At 53.1% G+C, this 13453-nt stretch overlaps 5 protein-coding genes across 7 annotated transcripts; 2 read left to right on the forward strand and 3 right to left on the reverse strand.

The window, feature by feature from the left end:
- The first annotated feature begins 143 nt into the window (after positions 1-143).
- PV07_07074 (uncharacterized protein) lies at positions 144-2012 on the forward strand. The gene is made up of 3 exons (XM_016394121.1): positions 144-478; positions 532-1243; positions 1302-2012. Exons 1-3 carry the CDS (start codon positions 228-230, stop codon positions 1401-1403), a joined length of 1065 nt encoding a protein of 354 aa, XP_016247540.1. The 5' UTR covers positions 144-227; the 3' UTR covers positions 1404-2012.
- Positions 1939-4371, reverse strand: PV07_07075 (uncharacterized protein). Its single transcript, XM_016394122.1, has 7 exons — positions 3921-4371; positions 3725-3812; positions 3089-3621; positions 2983-3012; positions 2671-2856; positions 2454-2493; positions 1939-2298 (listed from the first exon to the last, which is right to left on the reverse strand). The coding sequence occupies exons 1-7, from the start codon at positions 4215-4217 to the stop codon at positions 2234-2236; spliced, it is 1239 nt and encodes a 412-aa protein (XP_016247541.1). The 5' UTR covers positions 4218-4371; the 3' UTR covers positions 1939-2233.
- Positions 4372-4778: 407 nt separating this feature from the next.
- On the reverse strand, positions 4779-8169 carry PV07_07076. 3 transcript variants are annotated; one of them, XM_016394124.1, is made up of 4 exons: positions 7713-8169; positions 7399-7506; positions 6357-7344; positions 4779-6307 (listed from the first exon to the last, which is right to left on the reverse strand). In XM_016394124.1, the coding sequence occupies exons 1-4, from the start codon at positions 7839-7841 to the stop codon at positions 5226-5228; spliced, it is 2307 nt and encodes a 768-aa protein (XP_016247543.1). In that variant the 5' UTR covers positions 7842-8169; the 3' UTR covers positions 4779-5225. The 3 variants fall into 3 exon arrangements, with proteins under 3 accessions (XP_016247543.1, XP_016247542.1, XP_016247544.1); XM_016394123.1 differs by having other exon boundaries at positions 7563-8169; XM_016394125.1 differs by having other exon boundaries at positions 7399-8169.
- A 1146-nt stretch (positions 8170-9315) lies between these two features.
- PV07_07077 (uncharacterized protein) lies at positions 9316-10974 on the reverse strand. Its single transcript, XM_016394126.1, has 2 exons — positions 10870-10974; positions 9316-10816 (listed from the first exon to the last, which is right to left on the reverse strand). The coding sequence occupies exons 1-2, from the start codon at positions 10887-10889 to the stop codon at positions 9415-9417; spliced, it is 1422 nt and encodes a 473-aa protein (XP_016247545.1). The 5' UTR covers positions 10890-10974; the 3' UTR covers positions 9316-9414.
- A 56-nt stretch (positions 10975-11030) lies between these two features.
- On the forward strand, positions 11031-13404 carry PV07_07078 (uncharacterized protein). The gene has a single exon (XM_016394127.1). It carries the CDS (start codon positions 11039-11041, stop codon positions 13244-13246), a length of 2208 nt encoding a protein of 735 aa, XP_016247546.1. The 5' UTR covers positions 11031-11038; the 3' UTR covers positions 13247-13404.
- The last annotated feature ends 49 nt before the right edge of the window (positions 13405-13453 follow it).

Below are 13453 nucleotides of genomic sequence, written 5' to 3' on the forward strand. Positions count from 1 at the left end.
AGGTGGGGATCAAAGCCGCAGTTGCGGTCTGCGCAAAAAGGCTCCAAAGTCTTGCCGTAGCGCTGACTACCGTGAAGCATGCGGCAAAAAGCGCCAACTATTTTCCGCGATTGAGATCGAAACACGAGAACAGCTTCAAATTTCGGCTGCACAGTTGGTATTATCGGCGAGTCGACTATTTTGGTCCCGGCTTCAGCAACCTCGCCCTGAGTGTTTATGGGTGCACGATGGCATTCTCTCCTGGTTCTCTACGCCTTCTCCGGCCGTGGCGATCCTTGAATCATGCACCCATCTGCAATCGATGCATGCAGTCGCGACGAACAATGGCTACTCCGGCAGCTGTAGCAAGCACAGAGCCATACCTGGAGCTTGAGCAGGAGTCATCGCTACTCCCCATGCAGAGTCCACACCCCAAAGCACAGGCTTTCGATCCTCTGGCCTTTCCAAAGTCAAGAAAGCGACAGCTGCCACCCAGCAGGTATTTCAAAGCCATATCCCAGATGTGGATGGAGATGTGCTCACACTCTGCAGGTATCGATTCCGAAGTCCCAGGTACGATCGTGGCCCGATGCATCCCCATCAGCCTCTCCATCCTTCAGATCCTGCAAGTCGGGAATTCGTCCCGGGCCCTTTTTCGTCGCCTCGAGTCGAACTCGCCTATCACAACATCATTGCCCCAGATTTCATGACAATGTGCTATCAACATACGCCTCCCGGCTTCAGACCGGCAGAGAAGGGCCCTCGGTTACGACCATGGATTGGAGACAACCCGTACTTTTCCAACAGACAGCTGCGTGGCCCACGTGGCGGAGACGTGCTGCGGTTACTGAGAAAACCTGTAACCTTTCGCAATGTGCCCATGGTGGAACGAGTCACTGTTCACGCGTTTTGCAAAGGCGCTCTGAAGGGAGGCTCGGGCTACCTTCACGTGGCAGGCATGATCCTGCAAGCAATCACAAACCAAAGAGTCGTGGTGCACAAAGCCAGATCGAATGAGCAGGGCTGGGGCCTGATCAGAGGCCGGCCGGTCAGTCTTACGGTGGACTTGAAGGGTGAAGACATGTATCATTTTCTGGGTAAAATGATCAACGTCGTCCTACCCCGTATCAAGGACTGGAATGGTGTCAGGGCCACCACTGGGGACAACAGTGGCAATCTCTCTTTCGGGTTGACGCCAGATGTTGTTGCTGGTTTCCCGGAGATCGAAATCAACTACGATGCCTATCCCACTAAGCTAATACCGGTGAGTTCCCCGAGCTTTGACATCTCTGTGATTGATTTTGCTAATCCCTCTTTTCCAGGGTCTTTACATCACCATTCACACCACAGCCAGTTGTGACAAAGACGCAAGACTCCTCCTTCAGCAACTAGGCATTCCTTTTTACGGCAAGATTGTGGATTAAAACCCTTGCCATTATATGTGCAGGGCATCTCACGCTGGCCAGCAGGAGGAGTTGAGACATGTAGCCTAGTACACCATCCCAATGCAGTCCAGTCTGCACACGGAGCTATTTTGTTGGGTTCGGGGTTGGGCGTCTCGGCCTTGTCTTGTTCGAGGCTTTGTCGCCCATGCCGATGAATTTCATGCACGTCTCAGACGTTCCGCCGAGCATCAGCTGTTTCTCTACAAGCTATCGAAGTCCCCAGACGATAACTTTCCGAGAGCTTGATCCAAGGCCCACGACTCGGATGATGCGCCATTCCACGAGAGTGAGGTGGTTGAGACCGAAATGAATTCCTGGCATCCCCGAATTGGGGTATCTCGGTGTCATTCCCCAGGAACAGCTCCCTGCCAAAGGTGTGCATACCTATTGGGTATTCTGTCGATGGCAATCCCACGAGCTAAGAGTTACCTTGAGCACGTCACATACCATGGATGCTTGACGTGCGTGGATAGCTACATTGTACAATATCAAAGAGTTTCAAAAAGAACAGAGTCTTCACCATATGATTGCTTCGCTTTGATTAACGTGCTACGAATGCAGCATGAGGTACGGACTACTACCCGTAAATCCAGTACCACGAGACTGGTCCATAGTTATGGTGGTCCTGACAATTCAGATACCGGAGGCACCCAAAACCAGAGAAGTCCCCAGTTTCTTTTCGTAATGAGGCAGGCGTCCTTTTGAACGACACCTTCACCTTTCCCGGATTTCCCTTCCCACTCTGAAGCTTCTCCACCCCCCTCTTCGCCTTACATTTGGGGGTCCCGCTTCTCTCCTCTCGTCCCTCTCTACTTGAGATTCTGGATCAGTCCGGCCTCAGTCTGTGCCCAGAGCCCGAGGATCTTGGGGTCACCTGCGAAGTGGATTGTCGCGTCAGCGGCACGTCTCTGCCCAACGGAGGTACAAACGCGGAAGAAAAAGGGCCAAGCGGCGAGGGTCGTCGGAAGGAGATAAACGAGGGGGACAGAGGAAAGAGAAAGGAGGGGAAAGAACGGGGATGTGCTTTACCGAATGGCACGATCTGTGAGGCGATGATGCCGCCGAGACCCTAGGTTGGAAATCAAGCAGTGTTAGCCCGCAGAGTTTATATGGGGGGTGTCTTGGACAGAGCAAAAGACGTAAGAGGGCTTGGATGTGTGTGTGTGTGTGTGTGTGTGTGTGTGTGTGTGTGTGTGTGTGTGTGTGTGTGTGTGTTCGTCACAAAGACGCGAGATCCAAAACGTACCCTCTTGCGATCGGCCCACCAGAACAGATTGGGCAATCCCGCCCACCAGCCTGTCCCCTCACTATGGACCGCCGAGTCGCGTAGATGGAGGAAGAAGGTCAGTCCCCAGCCTTGCGGGACGTCGTGCGGCTCTGGGTATAGTTCGGGAAGGGGATTCGACATGTCGAGTTTCGGTGGAGAGATGCCCTGCGCCCCAGTCAAGGTTCCAGTCAGTCATCGATGCACTTGGACAATACAGAATGTCTTTCGTGTCCAGGAGCTATCCGCGGCTGTAGAAGACCTGCACGAGTGAATGGCATGGGGAGCCCTCACCTGTCTTCCATAGTTGGGCATCTCAGGGATCTATACGGACACGATGGTCGTCAGCATCAAATAAGTTTTTCTCTTTCTCGCCGTGAGGGCCTTTTATACTCCGTACCTGGTTCGTAAACATGGTCTCCACCGTCTCCTTCTTCAAGATCCTGTTGCCGGTGCCCGGATGCACTCCATCGTTCAACAACATGGCAATAATCTGGCAGTACTGGCTGGGTCTCGCGAAACAGCCGGCCCCACCTGCGTGGAACGTCGCATCAATCTCTCCCTTCGTCGTCGCATAAAGTGGCCGCCTGTTCAAATGCCCATTGACGTACAGGGAGAGTTTTCCATCTGGAGCACGCGAGTTCATCCACGCAAGGTCGGCTTTCATTTCCTCGGTGGGGAAGAAATTGATGTGGGTGATGCCCATGGGCTTGAAGATGTGCTGTTGAAAGTAGTCGTTGAGTTTGAGACCAGAAACCCGTTCCACGAGTTGTCCCGCCCAGTCGATGTTGATTCCGTATTCCCAAGTCTCACCTGGTTGGTTTACGAGTGGCTGGGATAGATAGTCGTGATAGGAACCAGAGAATTCGTCGATACCTAGGGGCCCGGCCCAATCGTTGATGCGCTGGTCGAAGAACGAGTATCCGAAGCCGGCTTACGTAGAAACATATTAGTAGGGCATATAGGAGAGTCAGGGAGAGACAAGAGCTAGCCAGGGACACGTGATGAGGCAGGGAAACGAGGGAGGGCAGCTTACCCGTGTGAGAGAGGAGCATTCTCAAGGTGATGCCTCTCTTCTTGGGCACCAACTTGCCGTTTTCAAAGACTTGCACGGCTTTCAATTCCTGTGCCGGGTCGATCGAGAGTCAGCGACCTGATTGATACGATATCATTCACCAAGACATGGTTCCAATCTTCTCCGCAAAATAACAGCCAAAGGGTTTAAGACGTACCGGAGCCAGCTTTTCCACCAGCTCTACATCGTCCAACGCCAACTTCCCTTGCTCGACAAGCTGCATACAGGCAACTCCCGTGATCATCTTGGTACAGCTTGCGATCCAGAACACATTGTTCATGGTCATGGGCTGTGACTTTCCATGGCCCACCTTGCCGCTAGCATGTTCGAATATGATCTCGCCTTGTTTGTTGACGGCAGCAAAGACCACACCGGGGGCGCCATCAGGGTCAGAGGTGAGGGCATCGATTTGAGATTTGAGTTGAGGAACTGCTTCTGCAGCTATCTTTGCCATCTTCGAGGATGTTGTACCAAAGGGTTAAGGGGGTGATGAAGTTCTGATTAGTGAGCAAAAGGGCTTGCTTTGCGTTCGAATTGCACACCCAATGACGCCTTCCGTCGACCTGGGGCCCTGTTTATATACCTTTTTCCCTCTTTCTTTGTAAAGGAGGGGTGAGTCCATCTTCTAAGTATTCAGACCCTCGGCCAGTGACCGGATCCGCACCACCGGATGGTCACAGGCAAAGTCAACATTGGCTTCGAAGCAAATACGAGGGAAGGGGACGTGACTGGTCGGATAGACAACGTCGGTTTGCAACATCATTGGTACGTCCCACATCGGCAAAGAGGGGGAAAAGGATTCGAAGGAAGAGGAGGGCACAAAAACCCCCGCATTCCTCGAGCCTCGATCCATAACTGGCTGGCCAGAGATTGGCGTGGCGTCTGCTCTCCTCACTCGGAGCAGAGGCCCAAAAGCATGTGGCAGCTTTCGTCTCGTCAAGCACATGAGGACTTGGAGGGGCAGCTATTTCTGAGCGAGGTGGACGCTGATCGAATCGAGCAGGAGAATGATTTGCCCAGATGCTGGCTGTGGTTGACTTAAAGGAGGTGCTAGACCCTTTTGGGAAACTCAGTCAGCCTCGTCGACTCGTCGTCACCAAAACTCCCGTCGACCGAGTCACAAGGTATATATGGATATCTCTCTAGTCTGCAAGATTGGAACAAGTCTAGAGCCAAGCTTGGGGATGTGGCAGATCAAGGGGAAAACGTCTTGTCTTTTCTTTTCATGTGCTTTGAAAAAGCATCTCTGTGTTCTGAACGCTCAACGTTGGGTAATCCTGATCGTGCCTTGCCCCCTTGGCCTAGGTCAATAAGACAACATGCCTTCATGAGAAATCATCAGAAAATCATAAACAACAAGCCAATGGCACGGAATCCCGCTTGCCAGTCCCCAATGCGCATGGCATGAACGCTGGAAGGACCATAATGCATCAAGTAGCAGATGGTGAGTTGGCACTCAAACTCACATAACAACACACTCTCTATCCGGCTTCTCACCTCGCATTTTACTCCTCGATATCCGACTGCGGCTCTTTTCGCTTTTATGTGTTCTAGGTGGCTGATGCTGGAATTGAAGAGTATTCGGTTTTGGAGCGTTTTGCGAACCGGTTTGCGCTCCGTGGATGTGTCCGTCTTGTGTGGCTGGCGTACTCCGCTCAGAGATTTCCGTAACATGGACCTCTGCCACGTTTTGATTTTCCAGCGGCAAGATTTCTCGGCTTTTCCTTTTAAACTTGGACAGCGTTCGACCCAGACTGCCACTCTCACTCGCCTTGCTCTGCGTCCGTGACAGCGATTTGGGACGCGGCGTGGTAGATGGATCCGAATTTTTGGGCACAGCCAAGGATGCTCCATTTGTGTATTCCGGGGGCGGTTCCTGGAACGAAATGACACTCGTCCTCCTGGTTTCCGTCGGCGACCGGCCTCTGGGTTCATCTAGGAGCGTGATCTCAAAACTGGGGCGACCAGACGGTGTCTGATTGTCTGTCAGAGCAGACTCACTCGAGACCTCACTGACGGATGCATTGCGTTCGGAAACCGAGGCCAGGGGCTCCTCTCCCGCCGCTATACTCCCGGGGTCTCCCTGGATGGGAAGGATCTGGTAGAAAAGTAGGTATGGAGTTTCCTCCCTGAGAGCTTTATCAATGTCGACAACAGTGATACGTTGTGGTGCAAGATCGTCGAACCTCATCCAGGTGTTGGATGTATCGGGAAGTTGCCCATCAGAAGACCATGGCGGAGCAGTGCCTCGCACAAGAGCAATGTAGTGCCCGGAATCAACGGAATTGCCTCGGTGGCAGACGACCGACTGTAAGGAGAGTTTGAAATTGCCGTGCAGGCCACCAGCGTCCTCCATACGATCATCCTGAATGAAATGAGGCACTCCAATCTCGACTGGAATATCCACCTGCGTATCCAACCGAATTGCTTTGCCGCTTGCAGTGAATGAATATCTCTTGAGGCAAAGTCCGAGCACGGGCCGTTTCGATGAGAAGTGAGCAGCGACTTGCGCGTCATTCATAGGCGCGTTGTCGGTATACCAGGCTGAAGCATATCAGTTTAAAGCCGCATTGGTCATGGGAGCCAGACTTACGAATCAGGCTGAAGAATTGCCACGCCGGCATCATGACCTCTTTCCGAACGCTTCCGACGCGCGACATGGGTGCTGACTCCTTTGAGTCGATTGGAGCCAGCGATGAATATCCACTTTCATTCCGGGCCGGTATGTAGCGCTCCTGAATAATGCTAGGTGCGCGAGTACGGTTTGCTCCTGGTCTGGTGGGAGATGCGTAGCTCGGAGACGGGGAGAGGGGGGTGATTGGTGATTGGTCACCATCCAACTCGACCGTCTCGACATGCACCGCACTTGCTTTGCGCATGGAATTTATGGTCGACCGTCGCTCTAAGTACCTGCGGACCTCGATTCGATTGTTGAAGTAGTCCTCGAGACATTCTTCGAGAGTAATTACGGATCTTTCGCCCGTGGGGTCGGGAGGGATGGCCACCTCAAGGAGCCTTTCATTGATGAATTTGTGATCATCGTTGCTGTCCTCTTTGCCAGTGTGATAAATGTCCATTTTCAAAGTCATCAAGGGCAGTTCGAGCTTGCCCGTGATAAAGGAAAAGGCTTCCGAAGCATCTTGTTGGTGCAGCTCTGCAGCTTCCAGCCAACCGCATTCTGCCAAAGTGTCCTGCATCACTTTTGTTATGTCTGTGGTGATCAGCTTCCCAGAGCGCAGAAGGTTAACCCAAAGGCGTAAAAGGAACGCGAGCTTATTGCGTGCTAAGTCGTTGAAGGAGTTATAGAGCATAGCTTCAAAGCTGTCGAGCCGAGAGAACATGGAAAACAGGGTCGCATCGAGGAAACACGTGACTCCCTGTCGGTTCTGTGCCCCAAGGAGCTTCGTTCTAGGATCATACGGCGTGACAATGCCTTCCGAGGCATCGGACATGGCAAGCAAGAGTCCACATGCGGCATCGACATCTCCGCTGGCGGCATTGGAGCGAAGAGCCCACAGCATTTGGGCATCCCTTAACAGCACCCCTTTGGAGTTGAGGATTCGATGGCGCAACGTCTTGATCTAACCCAGCACATTCAGCAGAGTTGAATTTGGGGTGAGGTCCGACCATCTTACCTTGGGCTCCTCTGCTAGAGTCGCCGGGGGAACGTGGACGTCAAACAGGCCATAGAAATCGGCAGCCGAGTTTGGATCGCTCGCTTTCAGGGCCAGTTCGGGGCTGGACTGTGGAGAGATGCCAGTCAGTATGGGGTTTGACGATGGGAACAGCCAAGAAATACAGAAGAGGCATCCCTCTCCCGGGCGGGAGTACATATGGACAGGCAGAAACGTTGGACATTCGGCATGAGTCCTGGAGGTGGCAGACGGTGCAGGAAAATGAGAAGATCTGCCGGTGCCACATTTGGAGAAGCAGGAACAAGAGAACTCACGGTCGAGAATGGCTTTCTGGCGAGCGGATGAGAGTGATGAGGCAAGTGGTGGTGGTGTTCGTGGTCACCGCGGCCCCGATTGCGCTTTCCGTCGCGTTTGGAGAGGAATCGGTTGATTCCACTGGCCATAGCGACGCCTGGAACTGCGCTTCTATTACGCGCAGGAATGTTGCTAGACACAGTAGAGGCAGAGTGCTGGGATCATATCGCGGCTGTCGACAGATATGTGGCCGGATTGGGCAGGCGGGCTGTTATCTGTCCTTGTCGGTCGGGAGTATTTAATGCAAGTCATGCAGGCTCGGTTTATGACAGATGCCTAGGTTATGGACGGCGGGCAATATCGCATCTTGGGGATGGGGACGTCACAGGACGCTGGAGATTGTCTCATAAGTGCCTCTTTTCTCCTGTGCTTGGCCCGAGGGGTTTTATGAGTAAAGAAATCTCAGCTCAGCAGGTCTGGCTGCGTTTGTCCACGGTTGGGCTGGGTTTTTTTCGCCCCGCGGACGAAGGAGAGGCGAGGCGAGGCGATACGATGGTCCTACTCGGTACAGGGCGAACAAGGGCGACAAGAGGCGCTTCTGGACTGGATGGGGGCAGCCCACGTCCGCTTCCACCATCCACCATCCACCATCCTCCTCCACCAGATTCAGGAATCAAAACGCCATCCTCGGGCCCCAATCCACCAGCAATTCCCGCCAAGATCGGAGCTTAGCCTGGACACGACCCTCCGAGTCCTGAGTGAGCTCGCTTCCTTCGAAACTGCGCTTCTCCGAAGCCAATAAGCGACGAGCCACCTTCCGTTCATAAGAGCAAAATCACTGACATCTTCCCTGACCTCGACGGCGACAACCACCACACCTCCCCGTCCTCCGTCTGCCGCCACCTCCTCGACTTCCTTGGGCAGTTCACGATGTCCACCATCACCCGTACCCTCCGCAACCTCTGGCGGGTTGGTCTCCGCGATTACGGCCACCAGATGCAGTATATCGTACGTCACGGCCAATGCAGAAACAACCACGTTCATGGGTTCTGACTGAGTTTCAGGGTGACACAAAAGCTGGCACATTCATTGGAATGGACAGATATGGCAACAAATACTACGAGAACTTGACGGAAGAGCTTCCCTTGCGGACGCGATGGGTATGAAGCTTTTGAGGGGCGTTGTGCGGTGCAGAGACTAAGAGCTTGCAGGTCGACTACAAGGACAAGGAGCTTGATGCGAGCCAGATTGACCCGGGCTGGCATGCCTGGATGAGTTATTTGGTCGACAAGCCGCCCGTTGAAGACAAGATCATGCAGTTTGGATTGCGGCCGTGGGAGAGCAAAGAGCCCAAGATCAACTTGACCCAGAGCAGAGGAGCTTACCGCCCATATTCTACGTATGCGAACCCTGCCATGTCCCTCCAGTTGAGATTGCAATTGACTCGAATCCAGGACCAAACCAAAGTACAGCGCATGGGATCCCGTCGCAAAACCCCGAGATGGTTCAACCCCCTTTGCGGCTCGAGACATTCGAGAGTAAGGAGAGCTTACAACCAGACCCATGAGCCTGGCCGATACTACATCATCACTGTACAGATGCATACATGAGGAGTTTGCGGGGTTCTCAAATGAAAAGAAATCCATTGTCTATCCTTGTAAGACGGGGTATCTCTGGTCATGCGCCACATCATCAGCCATTTCCAACGCCTTCCTTCCCTTTTCATGCCTTTGTTGTCCGCCGGTATATCCTGGCAGGCCCCAGTTCCGCGCGGACTTCGTCCAGCTGTTGGAGACCGTACTTCTCATTGCCGTTCTTTCCACGTTTGCCTTTGGCCCCTTTCCGTTTCCCACCACCGGGGTTTGCTTTGTTCCAGTCCCCTAGGAATCCATCCATCATGTTGTCGAAATCCTCTCGTACAGCCCCCTCATCTGCAAAACTGGTGGTGGAGAGCTGCGACATCTTGGATCGACCCGTCATCCCCGAAGCTAATGACATTCCACCATCCATATCATCGAACTCTTCGCCCTCGTCCAGCGAATACATCTTTTCGACTTGGTCGAAGCGGGCATCCAGTAATTGCTGGCCTGAGGTCCGTGCGAGAGAGGAAGACGTCATGGAATAGGCGCTGGGGTTTGTTAAAGCTCCCTTGCGTTTCTTCTGTCGCAGGGGCGTGCCATTCAAGGTATACAATGTCGGTGCTTTATCCTGGATGGCGGAAGCAGCGATGATCGATTCTGCAGCTTTGGGCGGCGCTTTTCGTACATTGTCCCGCTTGAATTTGGCAAAATCTCGGAGCCAGTCTCCATCTTCAGCTGCAGCTGCCTCTGCGTCCGGAGCGGGCAATTCATTCAAATGGTGTCCGTCTTCTGTCACAGGAACAGCCTGCGTTAGTTTCACTTCGGAAGGCTGCTCAGGCGCCTTTTCTGTGACATCTGACTCCCAACCCTCATCCTCGTCCTCCACATAATTCGCCTCGAAGTCCTCCAAGTCAAGCTCCCCGTTGCGACCGTCGTTCGTGAGGGCTGCAAAGATATCTTCTTCGTCCTTGTCATCCACATACGCATCATCGTCCAATGCCTCCAACACCTCCCTCAGTCTCGGGTCCATGTCGGGCTGGAACCCTGCGATCTCGTCTGGTACATCCTGCTGGTTCTGATACGTTCTCGGCCTCGTCGAAGTCGAGAATGTTGAAAACAGATCACTGCCTGCCACACTTTCGCCATCATCAACCGATAATTCTCTCAGTGCATCTTCCAACTTCATCGTCTTGGCTTTGCCTTTGCCCTTGCCCTGAGCTTTGGCAGGCACTGACTCAACAAAATGTGCCTCCCCTTCCCCTTCACCAATATCTCGTAGATGCTGCATGTAGTCATAGCTAGTGTCGTCAAAGTAAATACCATACTGTGCGGCCTCGCCCTCATTTTCACGCATGTGCTCGAAGTCCAGATCATTTTCCAAATCGGTCAAATGTAGCCCTTCCTTAAATTCAGGTTTGTGAGAAGACGAAGCGCCAGGTCCAGAGACCTGGTAAAGTGCCCGCTCACCGGCGGCTTCATCATGGAGGGCTGGGTCGGTTTGTGGGCGGTAGAGCAATTGGAAGGTTTGTGCGTTGTTCTTGTCGCTGTGCTTTCGTCAGTCTCCACGTCCATTGTAAGAGGGGGATGAAGCTCTTACATCCAGCGCTTTCGAGGCATCTTCACTTTTGGAATCCCAGAGCACGAATTTGGTAAGCGAGCGTGGTTGTCTTGTGTCGGTCGACTTATGGTGGGGTGGTAATAATGCCTGCGGAAAATTAATTTCTAAGAAATTTTGACCACAGCCAAAGCCACTGCATTATGTACATATGACGTCCCCTCCCGCACCCATTCACTTTTCCTGCAACCGACCCTCACAATACACGAGGTCTTTGCGACCTCGATTTCCACACAACTTTCCCACTCGATCCCTTCTTTCTTCCTCTGAGAAATCCCCCGTTAGTGCCAAAATGGTTCTCCCAAAGAGCAAGAACAGTGTGGGGCTGGGCAACAGCCTCATGAATGACCGGTTCGGACGAGGCAAAGGTACAGATCGGAAGAAAGTGTCTCAGCAGGGAGTCGTGAGGACAGATCACACAACAGGCCAAACCTATGTAACAAATGCTGCAAAGGAAGCATCGTGGGTCAAAATGCGCAGCGTGACCGAACAAGGTGCCCTCGACGAGTTTCTTTCGACCGCGGAACTGGCTGGCACTGATTTCACTGCGGAGAAGATGAACAATGTCAAAATCATACACTCGGACCAAAGAAATCCTTATCTGTTGAGTGCGGCGGAGGAGAGGGGTGCGAGGAGGAAACATGCTCAGAACAAGGGAAGATTAACAGTGCCCAGAAGGCCGAAATGGGACGAGTCAACGACGCCCCGTCAGTTGGACGAACAGGAAAGAGCGAGTCTGCTGGAATGGAGGCGGGGCCTTGCCGAACTTCAAGAGAATGACGACTTGCTTATGACACCTTTCGAGAGGAATATTGAAGTATGGCGACAACTGTGGCGAGTGATCGAACGATCCGATCTGGTGGTGCAGATTGTGGATGCCCGAAATCCGCTCCTATTCCGGAGCGAAGACCTAGAGAAATACGTCAAGGAAGTTGATGCGAAGAAAAGGAACCTTTTGCTGGTCAACAAGGCGGACATGATGACCGAAGAGCAAAGAAGAACATGGGCGGACTATTTCTACGAGCAAGGTATCAATTACAAGTTTTTCTCTGCCCATCTGGCTAAGGAGATGAACGAGGGAAGAGATGCCCTGGAGGAACTCGATGCACGGCAAATCCAGCAGCAGATCGATCGCAATTTGCCGGAGAAGACAATGGTGAAGAATGTTCAAGATCTAAATTTAAAGGATGAAGAAGGAGAAGAAGAGGAATGGACTGACGAAGAGGACGACGACGAAGACTCCGAAGCTGAGGGGTCAGAACCTGAAGATGGCGAGGTTGGCTCGCTCCCCGAAAATTCAGCCTCTGCGTCGCCTGACACGCAAATCCTCACCGTCGACGAGCTCGAATCCCTCTTCCTCGAAAACATTCCCAAGGACGCCACGACCGACAGAAAAACTACAATCGGGCTAGTTGGTTATCCAAACGTCGGAAAGTCCTCCACCATCAATGCTCTCCTCGGCTCGAAAAAGGTGTCCGTCTCCTCCACGCCTGGCAAGACAAAACATTTCCAAACCATCCACCTTTCAGACCGCGTTATCCTCTGCGACTGTCCCGGGTTAGTCTTTCCAAACTTTGCAACCACAAAGGCCGAGTTGGTCTGCAACGGCGTGTTACCGATCGATCAATTGAGAGAGTATACCGGACCTACCAGCCTCGTTGCGCAACGCATCCCGCAAGCATTTCTTGAAAACGTGTACGGAATGAAGATTCACACACGCCCGCTCGAAGAAGGTGGAACGGGTGTACCTACGGCATCGGAAATGCTGAGAGCGTACGCTCGGGCAAGAGGATTCGCCACGACAGGACCAGGAAGTCAACCGGACGAGTCACGCGCCGCGAGGTATATTTTGAAGGACTACGTGAATGGGAAATTGCTGTATTGTCATCCTCCGCCATCGGGCGATCCGGAAACGGACGTGGAGACCTACGGGAAGGAGTTCAATGAGAAGTTGTACGACTTCGCGCACTTGCCCGCCAAGAGACAAGCCTGGCTGATCGCGCATTCTGAAGAGTCGGTACTCGCCGATGGAGAGGCGGAAACTGCGTCAACCACATCCATGCAGCGTGCACCTGCCCCCGTGGAGAAGGGCGCCAGGGCGAAACGGCTCGACAAGGGCTTCTTCGGTCCGGGGTCCGGCAATGCAGGACACCTTACCATGCCCTTCAACCACCAGTACACGGAACAGGGGAAGCAGCAGGTGCAGCAGAAGCAGCTGACGGGCCGCAAGGCGAAGACGATGGCGGCGCTGGAGAAGGACATTGACCCGGCGGAAATGAAGATGAACGGCAGCAAAAAGCACTTTAAGGGCGCGCGGAGGAAAGCCAGGACCGTGAGGGCCGGGGAAGAAGACGACTGATTCATTGATTGAACCGAGGCCTCGGGTAATGGATATAATGAGATTTTACGTGAGGCCAGGAGAAATGGCTTCCCTGGCGGGACTGACAAGTCTGGAAAAAATGTGACCTGTTTTCCCTACAACATGTTCGCTTGTACCGTTCGTGTCTTTCGACAGGTATTGCGTGACATGTTCGCCTGTCGCAAAGGCTGCTGCCTCCTCGCAAAG

The sequence above is a fragment of the Cladophialophora immunda genome (genome assembly GCF_000835495.1).
Source record: "Cladophialophora immunda strain CBS 83496 unplaced genomic scaffold supercont1.4, whole genome shotgun sequence".
In the NCBI taxonomy this organism is placed as follows: Eukaryota; Fungi; Ascomycota; class Eurotiomycetes; order Chaetothyriales; family Herpotrichiellaceae; genus Cladophialophora; species Cladophialophora immunda.

Excerpts from the sequence above, each read along its gene's own strand:
- PV07_07077 (XM_016394126.1), bottom strand. The coding sequence starts at position 10,889 with ATGCCTCGAAAGCGCTGGAT. Across the intron at positions 10,817-10,869 it reads ATGCCTCGAAAGCGCTGGAT|CGACAAGAACAACGCACAAA; the intron begins GTAAGAGCTTCA and ends ACGAAAGCACAG.
- PV07_07076 (XM_016394123.1), bottom strand. The coding sequence starts at position 7,841 with ATGGCCAGTGGAATCAACCGATTCCTCTCCAAACGCGACGGAAAGCGC. Across the intron at positions 7,507-7,562 it reads GGGAGAGGGATGCCTCTTCT|TCCAGCCCCGAACTGGCCCT; the intron begins GTATTTCTTGGC and ends ATCTCTCCACAG. Across the intron at positions 7,345-7,398 it reads CTCTAGCAGAGGAGCCCAAG|ATCAAGACGTTGCGCCATCG; the intron begins GTAAGATGGTCG and ends GTGCTGGGTTAG.
- PV07_07074 (XM_016394121.1), top strand. The coding sequence starts at position 228 with ATGGCATTCTCTCCTGGTTCTCTACGCCTTCTCCGGCCGTGGCGATCC. Across the intron at positions 479-531 it reads CGACAGCTGCCACCCAGCAG|GTATCGATTCCGAAGTCCCA; the intron begins GTATTTCAAAGC and ends CACACTCTGCAG. Across the intron at positions 1,244-1,301 it reads ATCCCACTAAGCTAATACCG|GGTCTTTACATCACCATTCA; the intron begins GTGAGTTCCCCG and ends CCTCTTTTCCAG.
- PV07_07078 (XM_016394127.1), top strand. The coding sequence starts at position 11,039 with ATGACGTCCCCTCCCGCACCCATTCACTTTTCCTGCAACCGACCCTCA.
- PV07_07075 (XM_016394122.1), bottom strand. The coding sequence starts at position 4,217 with ATGGCAAAGATAGCTGCAGAAGCAGTTCCTCAACTCAAATCTCAAATC. Across the intron at positions 3,813-3,920 it reads TGGTGGAAAAGCTGGCTCCG|GAATTGAAAGCCGTGCAAGT; the intron begins GTACGTCTTAAA and ends GACCCGGCACAG. Across the intron at positions 2,299-2,453 it reads CTCACAGATCGTGCCATTCG|GTGACCCCAAGATCCTCGGG; the intron begins GTAAAGCACATC and ends TCCACTTCGCAG.